The sequence below is a fragment of the Ambystoma mexicanum genome, chromosome 9 (genome assembly GCF_040938575.1).
Source record: "Ambystoma mexicanum isolate Mex_15411 chromosome 9, UKY_AmexF1_1, whole genome shotgun sequence".
Taxonomy (NCBI): domain Eukaryota; kingdom Metazoa; phylum Chordata; class Amphibia; order Caudata; family Ambystomatidae; genus Ambystoma; species Ambystoma mexicanum.
The window spans coordinates 712,692,225-712,713,776 of record NC_090931.1 but is presented as its reverse complement, the minus strand read 5'-3'; the positions used below and the strand labels follow the sequence as shown (position 1 = coordinate 712,713,776).

Genomic DNA, 21,552 nt, shown 5'->3' with positions numbered 1-21,552 from the left:
TACTTGAACATATTCTCAGTACTACTAGTTTTTCGACAACTGTGTGTGAAATGAAAATCAGGGTCAGCAAGACTTGTTGCAGGAGTGAACCCGGTTAGACTTATTTCAAGTTAGTGTGAAACACGCTTCCAGGTTAGGAATTATGTATAAAAATACAGTTATTTATTTAGGCCTTAGACAACTCCTAATTAAATATCACATGTAAGTAACACACTAAAACATGATTTACTAACATACACAAATTCACATTGGTCTGTTCTGCTAAGAGCACTAACACTTCACTTTTTAACAAAGTAAAAAAATAAGTTTCAATGCACTCAAGTGTAGTAAAGGAAGAGAAAAAAGAATTACCACACCAGGTATGCAGTCAAGACTTTGAGAACTAATAGGTTTAAAATAAAGAATTTGGCAACACCATACAAAACCTTAGAATTTAGGATGGGAGGATAGCTCAGAGGCACTTGATTTTGGCTAACTGAACACTCAGAATACACACACTTTGGGACCACCACTCAGGCAACGACCACAGAAATCTCCCAGTACTCGATGCAGGTGGCTAGCAGTTATGGCCACTTGAAGACAAATGGCAGAATACTACCCTATAGGCGAGAACAAAGAAGCTGGTCCTACAAGCCCCTTCTTCACGGTGGAGTGCTGCAACTTCAGGGAAATGCTTCTTGTTGCATAAACTGAGTATCGGCCGAATCCAAAGACTCAACTCAAAACTGCTTGTTCCCACAGGCCCAGGGCTTGAAGCACCGATGAAGGGCTTCAGGTGATCTGCACAGAGACAGAGCTTTGACAGACAAGTGAAGAAAGGGCCGCTGGCTTATTCCAACAAGGAGTTATGTGTCAACAGTGGCCTGCTCTTCTTCAATGCTACAATCAATGATCTGGCAAACAGCTGCAGGAGTCCTCTTTTTGTCCAGTGTCTGGGGCTGGAGTTGCCCCCATGCACATCAACCATTCAAACTGGCAGGGGCGGGCCAATACTGGACGGCCTTTGTCCACTGCATCTTCCCAGTAACAGACACCAGGCAGGGATGTGGGCTGGTCCAGACAGACTCAGCAGCCCTCAACATCCAGGCGCATACAGAGACGGTCACTTTGCCAGCGAAAGCAGGAGCCTTCCCCAGAAAAGGGCTTACCATATATGGAATATTCACCCACTCCATGGCAGGAAGAATGTCAAAAGACAAGATGGCCAAAGGACAGGCAAAAATCTCTTGGCTCGGCTGTTCTAGAGTATATGGTATTCTAGCTGCCATTAAGCAGTAAAATGCCAAAGTGCACAGACTATATAATAAAGAATACACTATAAAAGTATCCACTGCCACCAGCCCATCCTCGACATATCAAGAAAGTAACCAGAAAGTTGCTCAAAGCAAAGTTACAGGGACACACAGTGTCCGCTTCGCACTTCACATAGGGTGATGTGTGCAGGTAAAATAAACAAAGAACTTTACAATGGAGAACAGAATTCTCCTACAATGATATCCATGGGGAAGACTGATTAGGCCTCCTCAAAACAGATGAGCTAAGCAAGCCAACTGGACCCAAAAGGCTTCCCTTACATCCAAAGGTCAGGGAAGGTTCAAAACAATAGCAAAAAGTAGAAATTCCCTGATGTCTTATGGAGGGGAAAGGAGCAAAAAGTTAAATCATTCATAAGAGGTTACAACATGGAAAAGCAACAAAGGGATCCAAACTTGGGGCGGTGAACTGAGTGAAAGAAGGATCACGACGTGGAAGATGTGCAGCTTTGCAGCACCCTGCATCCATAAGCTCTGGCCTTTTGTCGTTTGCTACCTGGAACTTGAAGAAGCATTTCTGTTTTTGCATGTTGGAATGGTCCTTGTGTGACCAGACCTCCTCCATGTAATTAAGGTGGAAATAACAGACATCCAAAAAAAGACATATCAAGCTCTGACATGGCCTGTCTTCACCCACCTGTGAGTCCCCGAGCACCCCCAGCCACAAAGTACATGAGGCCGATAGGACCCTGCCCACTCTCCTGTCCCGTGCTGCTGCCACCATCACAGTAAGAGCACCCCTGAAGGCCTGGCATTGGCAGGGTCTAGGGCCGTAGGACACCAGGTGCAAAAAGGCCATGGTGCAGTGGCGTACTAGAATACTCATTCTCAAAATCAGTGGCAGCAAATATATTTGACTCCTGAACAGCGATCCATTAATCACAAAATGCATTTAACTTATCTAGAGGGGAAGTGTTCCGACATCAGTCTCAGTGAATCACTTGGCTCCCTGTTGATGACTATTTTTTAGTCAAGTGGATACAAAGCATTGACTTATTTCCTAAAAGTCACAGAACAAAAGCCCACTTAAGCAAATTGATATCTAGGCACCTGGACCAGAATGGAACTGGTTACCTCTGTCCCAAAAATGTGATCTAGCCACTGCAACACCAAAGCATTTCGAATATAAGGTATATCACGTATAGCATGAAAATAATGACAGACTTCCAGATCTAAGATCTCAAGCACAATTCTGTCACCACATACAACTTCACGTACCATAAAATGCAGCCAAAAGGCAACACATCTGCCACAGTATTAAATCAATCAAAAGGTATCTGTCTTAGGTGGAAAATATATGTATTCTAAGTACCTTTCTCGCCATTCTGTTGAGCTGGAGAGTGATTGCGTGGAGAGGAATCCATTGCACTACTCTGCAAAAGAAAGTAAAGGAAAATAATTAATCACAAACACGCCATCAGAAAAAGACAGGCATCATTGCTAAAGTACTTCAAAGTGGAAGTGCTTGCCCACGATGATGAGCATTTGGTACGTTGATGCCTGCATAAGTAAGATGCATTGGAACTAAATTAAGCCTGTGATTATACAACTGAATAACAATGAATGTGCACATAGAAAACATCCAGTTACAAAGTCCTACACATAATAAATTACCAGAATTGCAAAAGAAAATGCAGATACATAAAACCCCTAAAATCAGCATACAAATATGTGGAGCATTTCATATGCGTAGCATCTTGTAATCGGATGATGCCCAAGTACACACTCATTGTCAGAAGTATAAAAAAAACCATCAGCACAACTTTTAATACATGCAGATTCTGACTTTGCTTTGCTTTGATGATGTCCAAAGATAGAGGGTAATCTTCACAAAAGGTTTTGTCCAATTGCATGCTTTTGCATTGGCAAATTGACTTTTTGGTATTAGCTGTAACACAGAATTGCAGGCAGGGACTGAGGGTCTACCACAGAAGAAGGGAGTAGTTTCTTACCTGTAACTCCATTTCTCCAGCATTGGCATCTTTCATGGATTGACATGCTGTGAATATTTCCGGTCGTAAGGCTGGGAAAACCTCAGTAACTTTAATATAGCATTTTCCTATGGAGAACCTCGACACTGAGTGTTCTATCAATGTCTTTTTGGGTGCTTTAGGCTGCACCAATAGAACGTCTAGTATAAACAGCTCTGCACCCGCGGCTTCCCTTCAGATTTTAACCTCCCAAAGTAGAGGAAACGCGAACCAATGTTTGCCTGAAGGGGCGGTCGGTGGGCGCATGTGAATTCATGAAAGATACCAACGCTGCAGAAATGGAGTTACAGGTAAGAAACTACTCCCTTTTCCAGCATTGGATCGTTCATGGATTCACACGCTGTGAATAGATTACATAGCAGTAGGATAACCTGGTGGTGCATAACAGGCAAACAAAACCCAATGAAAACCATCCAACAATAGGCATGATAAACAAACACCATTAGAACAAACCAAACTCTGGAAGCTGCAGGGCCTACCTTATTGGGACAGGCGTCAGAGCACAGCACGTCCCACCTGCACATCCTCTGCATGTTGTTGCCCCAGACAGTAGTAGGTATGCGGCACCGGCCAAGATGCTGTTTGGCAAATGTCACTGAGCGGTATACCCACCCACAGTGCCACGAACAACGCTGTGGTTCTTGTAGAACAGGCCTTAGGAGTGGCCCGCAAAGGCTTGCCAGCCTTCCCGTGGCAAAAGGAAATCATAGAGGATACCCAACTGGAAAGTCTTTGCTTAGAAATAGCCTGCCCACTGTTGGACGGGCCAAAAGCCACAAACAGCTGCCTAGACGTCCTAAAGACTTGAGTTCAGTCGAGATAAATATTCAACGCCCTCTTGACGTCCAAGAAATGCAGTGCTTTTTCCGCCGGAGTGGTAGCCTTAGCGAAAAACAAGGGCAAGGCTATCATAGAGTTCTTGTGAAACTCTGGCTGCACTTTAGGGATAAAGTGAGGATTAGTAGACAGGAGAACCTTGTCCCTCATGAATCGCAGATACGGCGGGTCGATGACCAGAGCCTGAAATTCAGAAATCCTCCTGGCAGATGTAATAGCCAACAGAAAAGTGACTTTCCATTTGAGGAACTTCATCATCGCTGTCGACATGGGTTCAAACGGTGGCTTCATGAGAGCTGAGAGTACCACATTGAGACTTCATAGCAGAGCAAACCTCTTCTCAGGGGGAAATGTCCTAAAAAGGCCTTTGAGGAAGTGTTTGACCAACCTGTCACTGAACAGAGGCGTAGAGTTGCGCCGTCTCGTGAACCGGGAGATGGCAGCCAAATGCACCTTGATCAAAGACGCCAGCCCCCCCCCCCCCTCGCCAGCAGCAGAGGATACAGTGGAAGCTGAGCTGGTGATACCTTTAATGGCTGCAAGTCCGGTTGCTCCGCGCACCAGGCAGAGAAGCTATTGCACTGTCGACTGTAAGACACGTTGGTAGATTGCACCCTTGCCGCAGCCAAGATCTGACGGCAATCCTGTGAGATCCTTAGATGTCCAAATTCGGAGTGGTCAGGAGCCACGCTGCCAGACTGAGGGATGCCGGGTCGTGATTCCACACCTTTCCGTCGTCCTGCAATAGCATATCCGGCTCTGACCCCAGATGAAGCGAGTCGTCCACCCTGAGGTGAAGCAGATCCGAGAACCAAGTCTTCCTGGGCCAGAATGGGGCCACCAAAATCACCCTGCACTGGACCTAGCGCACCATCTGGATCGTTCTTCGGATCAGAGGAAACAGAGAAAATGCGTACGCGAACAGGCCCGTCTGTGGGAACGAGAACGCGTCCCCCTGAAGTCTGGATGAGCCACCATGCTGGCAAAGAGAGGGCATAGCTTGTCTTCTGGGTTGGCTAGCAAGTCCAGAGGGGGACTTGCGCAGATAAAACATTGTGGTGGTGTTGTCTGCCAAAATTCGAAACACTGTACCCTGAATGAGAGGCAGAAAAGACTTCAGAACCCAGTGCACTGCTTTCAACTCAGAATGTTGATGTGTAACAACGCCTCCTTATGGGACCATAGGCCCTGAACGTGAAACTTGTCGAGGTGCGCCCCCAGGTCCACCTGCGAGACGTCCATCACGATCGTGTACTGAAAGTCTGGCTCCCCCAGGGGCATGCCCCTCACAATGTTGTCGGAGCGAGTCCACCACTGCAGGGCCTCCACCAGCGCCCAGGAGATAATTTTGTCGTACCAGGAACCGAGGCTCCGTTACCAGCTGGAGGCGAGAAACTCCTGCACTGGCCTCAAACAGTCGACAATTCGGGATGAGTGGGATGCAGGACGCCATTGATCTGAGAAGAGACATGTAACCCCGGACCGTGACCGATGGTCCCGTCCCCCACGAGGCCGCCCTGGAGATCAGCTTCTGAATTCTATCAACAGATGGCTTCACCAGATTGAGCTGCGTGTGAAACTGGGCCCTGAGGAAAACCAAGTCCCTGGATGGCATCAGACAAGATTTTGCGAAGTTGACTGCAAACCACAGGCACTGTAACAGGAGCATTGATGCATGGAGAGACTCCAACGTCCTTTGCGGAGTAGTTACTCTGACCAACCAGTCGTCCAGGTATGGATAAACATGATGCCCCTCGCTGCGGAGGAAGGCAGCCACCGGAGCCAGGCACTTGGTTAACGACCTGGGAGCCGACTTGAGGCCAAAAGGGAGAACCCGAAACTGGAAATGATCGTCGCCAACCACTAACCGCAGGAACTTTTTGAGAAGCATCATGATGTGGAAATAAGTGTCTTCTAGATCCAACAACACCAAGAATTCTCCTGGCTGGACAGAGCGTATGACGTCCTGCAAAGTTAAGAATCTTGATCTTCTGACATTGCAGATTCTTGTTCAATGGCCGAAGGTCCAGAATAGGGCACCACTTTCGATTTGGCTTTTTGATCACAAAATACCGGGAGTACACCCCCTGTCCTTGTTCCGCCAACAGGACCAGTTCTATCGCCCCTTTTTCCAACATAAGATGCACTGTTTGCTGAAAGATTGGTAGATGAGGCTACAACACATTCACTCGTGGAATAGGAAGTTGCGGATGCCGAAATTCTGAGTGGCTGTATTGTACAGCATCCAGCACCTATCTGTCCATCGTAATTAAATGCCACTCGTCGACATGTTGCACCACTCTGCCCCCTAGTTGACTGCCTATATGGCAGTCATTGCTAAGGCTTGGACTGCCAGCCTCTACTAAAAGAGGCTGCAGGACCCCTCCTCCGCTGCGCTTGAAAGTCTGTGTTGCTCTCCGGGGACTGGAAAGAGCGTCGGAACCCTTGGGAAGAATAACTGGGGCGGCCGTAGCCCTTATCACAGGAGCCGGCAAATCTGGCATTCCCAGAGCCTCTCCGAAATGCACAAAAGGGGCGAAAAGAGCAGCTACTACGCAGTGTTCCCAGTGATCTTGCCGTATCAGAGTCCTCCTTCAACCCTTTCAATGCCTTGTAAATTTTATCCCACAAACAGCTGCTGACATGGCATGTCCACCACTTTGTGCTGCACCTCAGGCCGAAAATCGGTACAGCGCAGACAGGCCTGCCTCTGGAGAACACCACCATTGTTCAGCTGTTTGAACCCGGATTCTGCCAGGTCCGCTGCAATATTAATCCTGTGGTTGGAGGCTTCCTCTCCCTCTCGAACCAGCAGCATTGCCTCCTTCCGTTGTCGTTCAGGCAGATGATCCAAGAGTGCAGCCAACCGGTTGCACATCTCCCTGTCAAAGCGAGCCATAATGGCCAACGAGTTGGCCGCCTTAACCGTTGTAGCCCCCACTGTAAGCACCTTCTTGCCGAAAGCATCCTTGTGCTGACTACGTGCCTTCCCACCAGCCGGCGCCGACACCACAGACTCCGGAGTGGGTTGCGACATGAGGCACTTGGGTGAAGACTCCGGCGCTTTTAACTTTTTCTCCAAGAAGCTTTTGACCGCAGGCTCCAAGAACTGACCTTTCTGCCACACGTGGTCCAAAATGGGCATAGAAAAGACTGCCTTCTGCCTCTTCCCCATGTGATCAAATAAAAAACAGTCCTTTCGCTCCTCTTGAGGAGTAAGGTTAAAATCTTGACAAGCCTTTGCCATCATTGCATGAAAGGCGCCAACATCATCCGGCGGAGATGGCTGAGCAGGGCTACTTGGTGGATCCACTTCTGGGTCAGTATCCCAGGTATCCGGCCGCCTGGGCGACGACGTCGACAGAGTGTCGCATGGAACACTATCAGAATCCAGCAGCTCCCCTTCTTCAGGATTGCCCCGGGGAGGGGTGAAACCTACCGCAGGTGGCACCGGCGGCCGAACCGTAGGCGACTTCCGCGCGAGGTTCTGGCGAGGGGTACCCACACCCTCCTGTCGCGGCACAACCTTCACATCCTGCTCCACGGGACCCACAGGGCTCGGAGGTACTGGGAGCCGGGTAACCAACTGACCCAAAAGCGACTGCAGCATGTTCAGCACCTGCATGGACTTCAATAAGTGTGGATTCACCAATGGATACAGAAGTGGGACAGCCCCTAGGCCTCCCGACGTGGACGGCCCTGCCAGCTGCAGATCCAATGCTGACGGATCGAAAAATGGATGAGTCTTCTTCTCCGGACTCCAGTCCAAGTTATACGTGCTGGGGTCTTGCTGAAGAATCTGCAACGGGAGCAAAGGCCCAAAGCCAGACCCAGACTGATACAGCTCCTCCGAAGTCAACGGCTGCACACCTGCCACCGTGGTCGTCAACGAGTTATCCAGCCCGGCCAACGATGGTGCAGTCTTCACAATGGCCGACAAATTAATAGATGGCAGCACCACCACTGTCGACGGAGGGAAATCCGTAGACTAATCCCTCGGCGATGGAATCAAGGCCGCCACCGGCCTGGCCTTCTCCGGCAAAGTGGACCGCTTGGACGTGGAGCTGGATTGATGCTTGGAAGACTCACGGCCTGAAGAAGTACGCCGGCACTGCCGTGTGCTGCTTCTCAGAGGGGGGTTCCGCCGACCTCGCCCTGGGGTGTGAAGACAACACCTTCTCTGCTGCAGAAGAGGACTTGCCCCCGCGGGCCAAACCAATTCCGAACCCGGGTAAGCCCCCTCATTCAGCCAGCAAATCAACCGCCTGTTGCAGTCCTTTAGTGTCTTCTGGAAGAAGCCTTGACAAATCTCACAGTTGTCCGCGGAATGATTGGGATACACGCAATACAGACAGTCTGCATGCCCATCCCCTTCGTAGACGTTTTTGAGGCAGCAGGTCTCACACGGCCAGAACAACGATTTCTTCGGGCCCACTGATGACATGATGGGCCTGGAAACACACAGAACAACGAAAGCATGTGTAGAATATGAAGAGCAATTTTCTCGAGAGAAACCACGAGCTAGGATATGGCATTTGTAACGCGCCTTTACACAAGTGTTTCAAGGCATGATCCCAACAGTTTGGAGACGGTTGAAATCTGAAGGAATCTACTTGACTTACCTATTCCTGAGAGAGTTACCTTTCTGTTGGCTTTGCCACTACTTGTCATTCATTTTAAAGACTTCATCTCCTTCCAACAGGTTACTTACCAGGGACTTTGACTCTTTCTGAAGCACTAGTCTTAATTACCTTAAGTGCTAGGGGCCTTATACTTATAAGGCAGGGCATATATTTCATTGTGCTATCTGACTTTACCGCCTAGAGTTAGTTTTTCTAGTGTTAAACAGTTTTACTATTCATTGGTGTAAAGTGTTGGTGAGCTCTGGTGAGATCACAGACTTTGTGTAAATACATGTGTAGATGATTGCTGTAGGGATAGTTACTTAACTTTGATTTACCTCTCTAGCATGCTTTCTTTTTAATATCTCATCTTTATTTTGTTTAACACATAATAAGAAACAAACAAACCAGAACAACCACAGACCATAACAAGCATTGCATCACTGCCCTCATCCTGTTCAACGGTCCATGCCTCCCCCTTAACATTCCCCCCTTGCCCCTGAAACTACCCCATCCCCAAAACTCCCTCCCCTGAACCCCCTGCCTCTTTCTACCATACCCCCTCAGCGCCCCCTCCCATGTCACGGCCATCACTCTCCACTTTATGCCCTCCCCCCAGTCAACTGTCCTGGTCTCTCTGTTTCCCTTTTCCCCACACCTTGTCATGCTTTAGTGGACAGTCCCTATTCTTGTACACTAGTTTCTCCAGCCCCATACTCCTGTACTTCCCACATCCCCAGTGAGAGCCCTTCCCCCCTCCTCCTCACCTCATTGCGGTGCACCTCTTCACAAATGCCAATCCCAGTTCTACTAGGCACCTCTCATTTGCTGTTAATGCTCTATCCCCCATACCCTCAACAACACAACTTGGCTTCTAAATTCAACTCCTCGCCGACCAGCATATAGAAACACATCTATCACCTCCTGCCTCCCACCTGCCCCCCAATTACGGGACATTACCAAATCACGTGTATAAATGTCCCCACCTCTGCCTTACACTCTGGGCACACCTGGCTCCCTCTCCAGCCCATACTACCAGCCTTTGGGGACTGTAGAACATCCTTTGCAGTTTGCAGGATCTTGTAGTGTATGGATCGCAGCTTGCAGTCAACTGTCAAGCCCTTTCGTCGCTCTGAGCGCATTTTCCCAGTCCCTGTCCTTCAATTCCCCCAAGACCCTTTCCCATTGCGTCCTTAGCTTTGTCAGGGGTTTAGATGTGGTGCTGGTGAGCCACTTCTACATCACCAAAATCAGTCCTCTTTCCAGTGTTTCCACCACCACCCAGAATGGAGAGTCCTGCAGCAGTTCTGTCTCACTCTGTATATGCATCCCCAATGCACGTTGCATCTGCACATAAGCATACAGGGCGCCACACTGTGTCCCCTCCTCAAGTCCTTGAGCAATTTCACTGCCCCATGCTGCAACACATCGCCCACCAGCCTTAGCCCGTACCACCCCCCGCCCCATCTCCTCCTACCCTGCACCTCCTTCATCTCCGGAAATAGCCTGTTTGCCCACAGTAGTTGGTCTAGTGCCACCTTGTTATAGTCTAGTGTTTTGCCCATTAGAATACACCATACTGTGTCCACCAGTTTTCCCTGCTGCGGGAAGTCCTTGGTAAATTTCCCCCCATATAAAATATGATCAAAGTCCCATTCCTCCTTAGTCCCCCTCTCCCACTCCCAGTCGACCGCTGGACCCCCCTCCTCCAGGAGGAACCATTTGTTTGCAGTCACCAATTGGATCGCCCAGAAGTATCTCTGTAAGTTGGGGAGGTTCACACACCATTCCCACAGTGATTTTTGTAGCGTATCCAGTGCTAACCTTGGGGTCCCCGAGCCCCACAGCAGGCGCCTCAATCTGATATTGAGACATCTCACCATGTCAAATTCACCTGTTGGAATTTTGTACGGTGAGGCCTGCAGTATATAAAGGAATTATGGGAAGGGTATCATCTTGAATAGCCCACAGAGAGAACAGAAGATTTTCCCACCTTTCCACATCCGTCAGGAAACCTTTCAGCACTGGCTGCCAGCTCAGCCATTAGACGTCTGCTGGATCGCGTTACAACCACCCCACGATATTTGAACAGTTGTGCTGATGCCCCGAGGCCCCCGCACACTGTCACTTCGGGGTCACCGACATACAGCAGTTGATCGTCAGCATAGAGTGAGATCCTGTCCTCCCGACCCTCTGGTCCCTCTATGCCTCAACACACTATTGGTACGCACTGCCGCTGTCAATGGCTCCATCACCAGCTTAAATAAAAATGGGGAGAGTAAGTCATCCCTGTCGTGTGCCCTGGCCCAAGGCAAAGGGGGCCGAAAGCCTACCATTCACTGTACCCTCGCCAGCGAGGAGCCATACAGCAGCTTGACCCAGGATATGAAGCGCAGCCCAAATCCCAGTTTACGCAAAACCGCCCATAGGAAACGCCACTCCACAGGGTAAAAGGCCTTGTAGGAATAGTGTGACAGTATTGCCTTCTTGCTCGCTCCCCAGCAAGGTGACTATGTTAAACAGCCATTGCAGGTTGAGCCGCGTCGTCCTACCCGGCATAAAGCCATACTGGTCCCGATGTACCAGCTGTGGAAGTACCCCTATCAGCCTGTTCGCCTATGCCTTTGCCAAGATTTCTGACCTCCGTGTTGAGCAGTGAAATTGAGCGATATGAGCCCCACTGTTCCCCATCCTCCCCGCTCTTGTGAATTACTGTGATTGTGGAGGCCTGCAAACTTGTGGGCAGCTGATCCACCTCTATACTCTCTTGAAGAATATTGAGCATGTGACCGCTCACTTTTTCCTCCAGAGCTTTCCACAATTGTGTGGGCAGACCGTTAGGCCCCAAGGTTTTCCCTGTTTTCAACTGCACTATTCCCCTTTCTATTTCTGCAGTTTACAACTACTCCTCCAGGGACTCCCTCTGTACCTCCGTAATCCTCCTCACAGGATAGGCTCCAAATAGCACGTAACCTGCCCCCCCCCCTGCAATTCTGCATAGTAAAGCGCAGCATAGAACTCAGCAAAAGCATCCTCAATCTCTTGGTCCTCCACCATGAGGAACCCCTGGCCATCCCTTACTGCAGCAACCCACCTATCCTGTTCCCTCTGCCTAGCGATCCACGCTAGCATTTTCCTGCATTTATCCCCCTGTTCATACACACTGCCCCTCATCGGCCAACTCGCATGTTTTGCCTCGTCCAAGGCCAGAGTCTGCAGCTTGTCCTGCGCCCTCCTCAGCTGCCCACTCAATCACTCTGTATCATCTGTAAGTAACTCATGGTGGCAACAGTAAAGACAGACACAAGTGATCACAGTTCAAGGGTGTTTATTAAACTGTATCATGGGTGAGAAAAACGCCTAATCTAAATCTAATAATAATAAAAATACAGGCCAAGTGGAGTCTAGTCAAATAAAAAGAAATTCTACTAAAAAGATTACTATTGCCAATCCTTACCTCTATGTTACAAAATTGTGTGGGATAATGTTCACAAGAACATAAAGAAGTATTCACAAAATGAGAAGTCAGGATGGTATAGCTGGAGACTCCTTTCCTCATGTTTTTAGCACAGGACTCCTGAGCACAGCAGACGCCTGGGTCTCTCAAGCATGAGGTTACAGTTCCATTCAACAAAACCAGTACCTTCTGGGCCAAGTCTCTTTTCTGCAAAGGCTCTTGCCTTAGAAGGCCTGTTGGATCATAAACACTAAATAAACAAAAGTTCCTTTGGCAATCTTTTACTTTAGGCGATTGGTTTTTCGCCCATGGATCCCCCTTGCTGTCTCTGATCCGACTTGCAACGTGGGCCTCCCTCAGTCGGGTTCACTATGGCCTTTTATTCAAAGTATCAGCAGTTTGTAACATTCAAGAGTCTCAATGGGCCTCATCACGAGTCTGGCGGTAACCCTTAAATGCGACGGTAGCGCTATTACCGCCGCATTTAAGGGTCCGCCAGATCATGGCTTTGGTGGATTTCCCCCCAGCTCTGAGCTGGGGGGAAATCCGCGGCAAAATTGCAGATTTTCCCCATTGGGCCCAATGGGGAATGAGGAATTCCCGAATGGGCCCAATGGGGAATGGGCAATAACCCTTCCGCCAAAGCCGTGATCCGGCGCTAATAGTGCCGAGGGGGGTTTGGCAGTAGGGCTATTAGCGCCCAACTCGTGATGAGGCCCAATGTCTTTTAAAATAATCATTCACTGTGGACAAGCCTCGGTCGGGCCCACTCTTGTCGACACAATGTTCACGGGTGTATTATGCTTCACCCGATTCGCAGGCACATCCCTTAGTCGGGTTCACATCTGCCAAATACACAATTCACTTTGGTTTATCACAATGTGGGACTCACTTCCCTTAGCTTTCCTCTTTACCACATGTCAGAGACTTGTCGATTGTACAAGGGGTTTGACTCAACTCTTGTATGACCACTCTGACACCTCACGCCGGCCTCTCCTAGGGTCTTCTGGTATTTGTAATTTCAACAAAGGGGACCAGCCACAGTCCTTCAAATGAGTGCCCACGTGGCACCTGACCACCCTGCAGCTGGTCCTTCACTGGACTTTCTTCAATAGTTCAAACACACACAAGTTCTTTGTTCACAAGATCTGAGCTCATAAATTGTTGCCATTTGCAACCTTTGGCTTAACACAGTCCGTTTTACTATCATCTCTCTAGGACTCACTGGCTGTGCTGAACTCTTTGGCATTTCTTGCCGCTGGAGTCAAGGACGGTACCACCTTAACAAGCGCGTCTCCCCACATTGCCTATCAGTGCGGGAGGGTTCCATGCACCGTTTACATCTGTCACACCAAACGCCAGCTGTCGTTCCCGGTCTTATGATTCCTTTCACAGAGGCTTTGCGGGTCTGGGTTGGAAAGGGCAATTCCCTCCTTGTCGGCCTTTCAGGTTTCGCCACCTTTCTTCTCCGTTTGAACTGCCGTCCTGGAATAGCTGCTTCCCTGTGCATTTGGCCTTGCTCAAAGTGTGCTCTTGTACTCTGCCTTATTTTTTTTTTTTTATCTGATTTTTTGGGGGATGTATCCCGTTGTGCTCTGCCTTTTATCCCTGTGGAGAAGGGAAAGAGCTGTCAGGTGTGTGTAGTTATCGTCAATTGTCTGACTCTGCCTGACCCTTGTGTTGGGACATCAGGTAAATGGCTGGTGTTAGTCCGTTGCCTTTCACAGTGTAAGAAAGTGTTTGTGTCGGGAAAGGGGGTGGGGATCTAAGTATCCTACGGGGTAAGATGAGACAAGGTGTTAAAGTGTCCTACTACCACTCCCCGAAGACCCCCCATCCAGGTGAGCCTCCCCCACTGGTCCACCCCAAGGAACTGGATCCAATAGCAATGGCCGTGTCCTGGCCACCTGGACAACAGATCTCGGGGACTAGCGGGTGAGACACTGTCAGGTTTCTCACACCTTCCTCCTGAGTTTCTTCTGCTCGAGTTCACTAACCTTGTCCTCCACTACCTCCAGCACCCTCGCTCCCTCCCTCTCCCAACCGTGCCCCTAATCACTGCCTTGTACGACTCCCACAGAGTCCCTGTGTTCTCAACCGACCCCATATTATCTGCAAAGTAGCTCTCTGTGGCCTCGCCCAGGGCCACCCCCAGCCCTAGCTCCAGCAGATGGTAGGCATTAAGCCACCACACACCTTGCTGCCTTTCATTGCCCATTCTCCACTCCATTACTAGCGGGGAGGGGTTTGAAAGCCCCCTCAGCAGGTACTCCACCATCTTGACCCTGCAAACCCATTCCTCGGTTGTAAAGAAATAGTCAATGCGTGACAGAAATCCATGGGCCCCTGAAATGAAGGAAATTCTCCTCCCTCCCCGGTATTTGTTCCTCCAGACGTCCGTCAGCTCTAGCACTCCAGCTGATTCCTGCAACTTTGTGGCCCTGCCGCTATGCACCGTCACCATGGTGTGCCGGTTCTCCTCATTACACATTGTGTCATTGAAGTTCGCCCCCAATCACCAACACCTCGGCCTCTGCCTCCAAAATCTGCTCCCTTACTTTTCTCATTAATTCCTCCTTTCCCGGAGGCGACGCATATATATTGACCAGGGTGACCTCTCTGTATCTATCTTACCCGTGACACATAAATAATGCCCCCACCCTCGTCTGCCACCACCCTTGTTGTTTCTCATCTGACCGTCAGGCCACTCTTCTCAATCCCTTCGAATAGCCTACATGGAAGACCATAGGGTATAGACTCCTCCGCAAAAAAACTTCAGTTTGCAGTTGTTCCCTTGTAAATGCATTTCTTGTAGCATAACCACCCCCAGGCTGTGCCTCTTTAAAAACTGAAACACTGCCCCTCCTTTTATCCCCCAGCCCATTCATGTTACAAGACATTTATTTCATTACTGTCTCCCCATCCCACCTTCCTTGTATCCTTGAACCGCCAACGACCTCCGGAAAACCCCCATGACTTGTTCTCCTCCCTCTACCATCCACTTCTGATATTCTCTTACAGTGGTGTCGCTATGATCCAGAGTGCTCCGGGTGCCCTTGATTCCCCTGACCCAAAACCTCCCTCCCCCCCTTTGCCCCTCTTCCCACACTTCCTATCCTAAAAGCATTTGGGCTCCTGCGCCGCCTCCTTCAAGGACAGAGTGCCATCAAAGTTGGCCACGACCCTCCCTTGTTTCCCCCACCATCGTGCCATGTGGCCAGCCCCTCTCTCCTCCTGTCTGCCAGACCCCCTCCTTGCCTCAAGCCAGTCCCACACCTCCCTTGCCCTGGTCCAAAACCTTTAGTCTAGCAGGATAGAACATCATGCATTTAAGCTGCATCTCCTGCAGTCCTCTCTCGACTGTCTCATACAACTTCCATTGTTTCTGGACCTCCTGTGTGAAGTCAGGGAACAGAAGGATCCAGGCCCCTCCCCCGACTATGCATGAGGACCTCCTTTGAATTTGAAGACTTTGGCTATTATTGCCCTGGCGGTGCCCCGCCGGGGCCCCACCAGGGGTCTCCTGCCAGGGACCCTATGGGCACGCTTGATGGAGAACCATTTGCATAGCCCTTTAATTGCCAGTGTGACCATGATAAACTTTTCCACAAAGAGCTCAGTACAGTGTCCTTTTTCCCCCTCAGACACCTACAATATTCGTATATTGCAACCTCTCGATCAACCCTCCTTGTCCTCTGCTCTGTCCTCAAGGGTCTTAGTTGCTACAAACAGGGCCATTAACTTGCATTTCCAGCACTGCCAATGTGCCCTCTGTTGACCCCAAATCTGCTCCACCTCAGTAACTGTCGCTAATGTTTCGGATTGCCCCCCCTCAACAGGAGACCTCCACCCCACCAGATTGCACCTTGTTCTCCAGTGAGGTGCGGGAATCCTGTATAGCCTCCATCAAACCGTCAGGGTCGGGGATCCTCCCCTATCCCAGCCACCTCAGGTGTTGCTGCCCCCTGCCAGGGCCCTGTGGCCCCTTCTGCCCAACAAAGTGGTCCATCGTCTGTTGCCCCCTCACCATGGTGACCTCACACCGGACCAGTCTCTTGCCCTCTTCTTCGTGCCCTGCCTGGGAGGAAATTAGCCCCCTTCTGACTTGCCTGGCCTCCGGGGGGGGGGAGGGGGCGGCTTACCGTTGCATCCCCCACTTCCACCGAGGGCACTGGGGGATTCCCTCTAACTCATACAACCCTTTCCACCAGATCACCCCAATTTGGAGGCTGGTCCTCCTCCGCTGGCACACAGTAATTCTGTCCGCCTCTTTCCTAAGACTCTCTTAGGGCACTCCCAGGGCTACTGCTAATGGGGGCGTGGCACTGTTCTGTTCTCTGCGCCCTCTGCCAGGCTTCCCCCCCACCCGCTGCCCAGTGCAGGTTTCCGGGGGCTCTCCTGTCCTGTTTCTCACCTGCGCTGATATCAATGGATCACTCTGTATCCCTTGTGACCTTCTGCTTTGTTAGTGCTTTTAAGAATAGTTCCAGTATTTCTTCTGTTGAAAAGATTAAATCAGAAAAGGAAGCGGCCCAACAACCCTCAAAGTGGTAGGATGTTACTGATCTCCAAGGTGATCTCAGTTACCCTGGGAACATGTTATTTGCATTGACTCCAGATGGTCCCAGCAGGTTGATCTCACAGTGCTCTAGCTGATGTAAAAGAAAAGGTCCCACTCATGCCCTTCCTTATTGCTGCTGTCCAACGCAATGTGTGCTTAATAAGTCCTGTTAGCAGCTCAGGGACCCAGAGACAGCAGTGTGCTGATCCAAGGCAATTACTGTGCCCCTGTCGCTTCCAGAATGCAGTTGCCACTGAAAATGCTGCCTCCCAATGGCTCTGCTCGACTCCGGCCCCCTGATACCCCAGAAGGAGAGGTGGACGGGCTTTGGTTCCCTGTGTGCGGACTGGGATCACCCTGCACATCCAGCCGCGCACTGTTCTCCCTAGCCTGGCGAGCCTCCATTCTCTGCCTGCAGTAGCAGTTTAACACCAGTGCTCCTCCTCGCCCACTATCACGGGCACGGGGAAACTGGCCTCGAGACGCATCCAGCGGCCCTGCAACACCCGTATCTGCCTCCTCCTATTTCTGCCTCCTCCTTTGCCACAGCAGGGCTCTGCTCTCCCCGGCACTCCTGCGGCACATCCAAAATGGCGGGCGCAAGCCAGGCCGAAACGATCGCCGCAGTCTCTCCCTCCAGGAGTGCCTCCCGGGCCAGCACACTGCTGTATTTCCTCCACCGGGTGTGTGTGAGAAACATGAAGGTGTCGGGGATCTGCCATTTAGGTGGCCAGGACACGGCCATCACTAATGGATCCAGTTCCTGGGTGTGGACCAGTGAGCGAGGATCAACGGAATGGGGGTCCTCAGGGAGTGGGAGTAGGAGTAGGAAACAGACGGGTGGGATGCGGAATCCCCCTTCCTTCAACACGTTTTCCCCATCCTCTTCCGTAGGACATTAAAAAACACTGCCCCAGCGCCTTTCCCACATGAACTCTTTCGCACAACAGACTAACACCAGAGCAGTTTACCTGACATGTCCCAATGCAAGGGTCAGGCAAAGTCAGGCTATTGACGAGAATCACACACACCCGACGGCCCTTTCCCTTCCCAACGGGGATAAAAGGTGGAGCAAGAGAGCACAGTACAAGCAAGGCAGACTGCACGACGAGACAGCTATTCAGACCTGGAAGTTCAAGAGGAGGGTAAAGGCGGCGAATATCGAGAGGCTGACAAGAAGAGCCACGATCTTGCCCTTTGACAGAACCCTGCAAACCCTCAGCTGAAAGAATTGTAAGGCTGAGGACAATAGCGCAAGTGTGCTGCAGCAGATGTCAACGGTACACAGTGTATTGACGCTGATAAGCCGGAGCGAGGGAGAGTCCTGCTTCCGCGCTACCAGCCTGGACTCCAGTAAAGAGGAACGCCAAGCGGTACATCACAACCGGTAAGTCCAGGGGAGAGCTGATAAGAACCGGCAGTGGTGAATGAAAGTCGAGAAGTGAGAACTGTAACATTGTAAAGGGAGACCAGCTGCTAAAGGGGACCGGTACCACGTGGGTGCTGCTCCGAGAAACCTTGGTCAATCCCCGTCTGAGTGAAACTACAGATACCAGAAGGCCGTAGGAGAGACGCCAAGAAAGGTCAAAGTGGTCATGCAGGAGGTCGAGCAAAATCCCTGTACAGTCAAAAGCCTTTGACCTAAGAACTATAAAGAAAGCAAAGGAAGTGAATCTCTCAAACATTGAAAGTAAATGTGAATGTTAAGTTGGCAAGAGTGAATCCCACCAAGGGATGTCCACTGGAACTGTTTAAAAAGACATTAAGATTTGTGAAGGAAGGAAAAGCCATAGTCAACCCGGTGGATGGAGGCTGAAAGCAAAGAGGGGTCAGCGCCTGGAAGAAGGGGACCCAGGGGTCAAGAATCCTCACCCTAAGTGAAACCAGGTGTGTGGACCAGTGAGCGAGGATCAACGGAATGGGGGTCCTCAGGGAGTGGGAGTAGGAGTAGGAAACAGACGGGTGGGATGCGGAATCCCCCTTCCTTCAACACGTTTTCCCCATCCTCTTCCGTAGGACATTAAAAAACACTGCCCCAGCGCCTTTCCCACATGAACTCTTTCGCACAACAGACTAACACCAGAGCAGTTTACCTGACATGTCCCAATGCAAGGGTCAGGCAAAGTCAGGCTATTGACGAGAATCACACACACCCGACGGCCCTTTCCCTTCCCAACGGGGATAAAAGGTGGAGCAAGAGAGCACAGTACAAGCAAGGCAGACTGCACGACGAGACAGCTATTCAGACCTGGAAGTTCAAGAGGAGGGTAAAGGCGGCGAATATCGAGAGGCTGACAAGAAGAGCCACGATCTTGCCCTTTGACAGAACCCTGCAAACCCTCAGCTGAAAGAATTGTAAGGCTGAGGACAATAGCGCAAGTGTGCTGCAGCAGATGTCAACGGTACACAGTGTATTGACGCTGATAAGCCGGAGCGAGGGAGAGTCCTGCTTCCGCGCTACCAGCCTGGACTCCAGTAAAGAGGAACGCCAAGCGGTACATCACAACCGGTAAGTCCAGGGGAGAGCTGATAAGAACCGGCAGTGGTGAATGAAAGTCGAGAAGTGAGAACTGTAACATTGTAAAGGGAGACCAGCTGCTAAAGGGGACCGGTACCACGTGGGTGCTGCTCCGAGAAACCTTGGTCAATCCCCGTCTGAGTGAAACTACAGATACCAGAAGGCCGTAGGAGAGACGCCAAGAAAGGTCAAAGTGGTCATACAGGAGGTCGAGCAAAATCCCTGTACAGTCAAAAGCCTTTGACCTAAGAACTATAAAGAAAGCAAAGGAAGTGAATCTCTCAAACATTGAAAGTAAATGTGAATGTTAAGTTGGCAAGAGTGAATCCCACCAAGGGATGTCCACTGGAACTGTTTAAAAAGACATTAAGATTTGTGAAGGAAGGAAAAGCCATAGTCAACCCGGTGGATGGAGGCTGAAAGTAAAGAGGGGTCAGCGCCTGGAAGAAGGGGACCCAGGGGTGAAGAATCCTCACCCTAAGTGAAACCAGGAAACACATTTTCATTTTGTTGTAGGAACTTTTGTTTTCTTTATTTTAATACGTCAGACCCTCGAAGGCAAGGGAGTTTCAAGAGAAACGAGACTTGCCATCGATGGCCCTGATAGCTGCAAGTGGAACTGTCGTCTAGTGCTGGGGAAGCTCTAGAGTGCACTGTGCTCCAGGATTCCGCCTTGCCCCGTGCTGAAAACGTGGGGAAAGGAGACCTACGCTGCCACACCCCAACATATTATTTGTGAACACTTCTTTCTTTCCTTGAAAACTGTTCCACACCCCTTTTTGTATTAGTTGTAAGGTTTGGCATAGGTTTCTTGGTATAGGCCCCTTTTATTTAACACGCCGCCACTAGGACTGCCTTATTTTCATTTGATGGTCAACGCTTCCTCCCATCTTAGACTTAGGTTTAGTTTAGGCGTTTTTCCACCCTGCAATAATTGTTCAATAAACACCCTTGAACTGTGATCACTTGTGTCTGGATTTACTGTTGTCACCATCAGTTCCTTACAGGTTTCACCAACTTTAGACACCCTACGGTGTGCTGTGGGGAACTTTCAGGATGTTAAGTAATGAATGGTGACCAGATTTAGGCTGGGGTTACTGCGGAGTTCACCGGTTTACATCTGTAGACTTTGAGTGCTCTGTGCCGGCTCATTTTACCATTTCCTAATCCCCATAGCTCTGAAGTCTTGCCTTACTGCTCTGCTACACTACGTTGATACAGTTTTGTCAGAGTTAACTGTCAATTACTCTGTTCATCAACTAGGGTGGCCTATGAGAACCCTCCCACATTCCAGTTAAAAGAAACATTACTTTTTAGAGTTAGATCAGATTCAAGTAAAAATACTAGAAAACTGTAAGAGAGTAAAGCAAGTGACGAAACAAAGATATGTAGTAATAAACCACCCCACGGGACCCCAAGACATAATGCAGGTAGGAGACAGCGATGAACACTATGATCAGGCAGGGGGGGATGACCCTCATGGTGGAGACAAAGAAGCTAATCCTGCAGGACCTCTTCATCCTGGAAATCTGCAAGTACAGGGCAAGAGCTCTTCTCTCACAAGCCGAGTGTCTGCGGTTCCCAAGACCGAACTGGACACTCAAATGATGCAATGAGGTAGCCGAGACAGGAGCTGGCCAGTCCTCAGGGTGGCATTAGGACACCTACTGAGACTTCCAAGGGCGGCTCCTTGAGCATGCGTCGAGACTGGTTTTTCACACTGGTCAGGAGGTTGGAGCACAGACTAAAGCCTTCAGGAGATCAGACAAAGGAGCAGGGCTTTACCATGATGGTTGCTGGAGGCAGTGCTGGTTGGCTGTAACGGCGATCCACGGTTCTTCGGCTGGATACTCCTCTTTGAAGGAGTCTTCGCTCAATCGAAGATCACTGGAATGGCTGCAGGAGTCCTCCTTTTAGCAAAATTTTAACTTAAAGAGGTGGAGTCGCCCGAGCCCACCAGTAGTAGGGATCTGTACATGTCATGAATCCAGCAAGGAGACATACAGAGCAGAACTACTTGGTCCCTATGGAAATGGTGACGCTTGCATACCAGGCACCAATAGACCGTCACGTCTGCTATGCTGCGCCACAAGAAATAGGTCACTTCTCGGAAGATAAGAGGAAGCCATGTCTCAAATGCAGGTAATCCCATCCTGCTAGACGTTCCCACTGTGTCTCTCCTTCCTTCCTCCCTCCCTAGCCTTGTTCCCTCCTTACTTGGTCCCTCTCTTCCTGGCCTTCTACTCTTCTTGC

At 50.0% G+C, this 21,552-nt stretch overlaps 1 protein-coding gene across 6 annotated transcripts in view; it reads right to left on the bottom strand.

Annotated features, from left to right (window-relative positions):
- PIKFYVE (phosphoinositide kinase, FYVE-type zinc finger containing) overlaps positions 1–21,552 on the bottom strand; it is a 1,728,392-nt gene that overhangs the window by 585,156 nt on the left and 1,121,684 nt on the right. For all 6 annotated transcript variants that reach the window (XM_069615606.1, XM_069615608.1, XM_069615605.1 and 3 more), the window contains one exon: positions 2,626–2,686. In XM_069615606.1, coding sequence (XP_069471707.1) covers positions 2,626–2,686 — 61 coding nt within the window. The remainder of the gene's footprint in view (positions 1–2,625; positions 2,687–21,552) is intronic.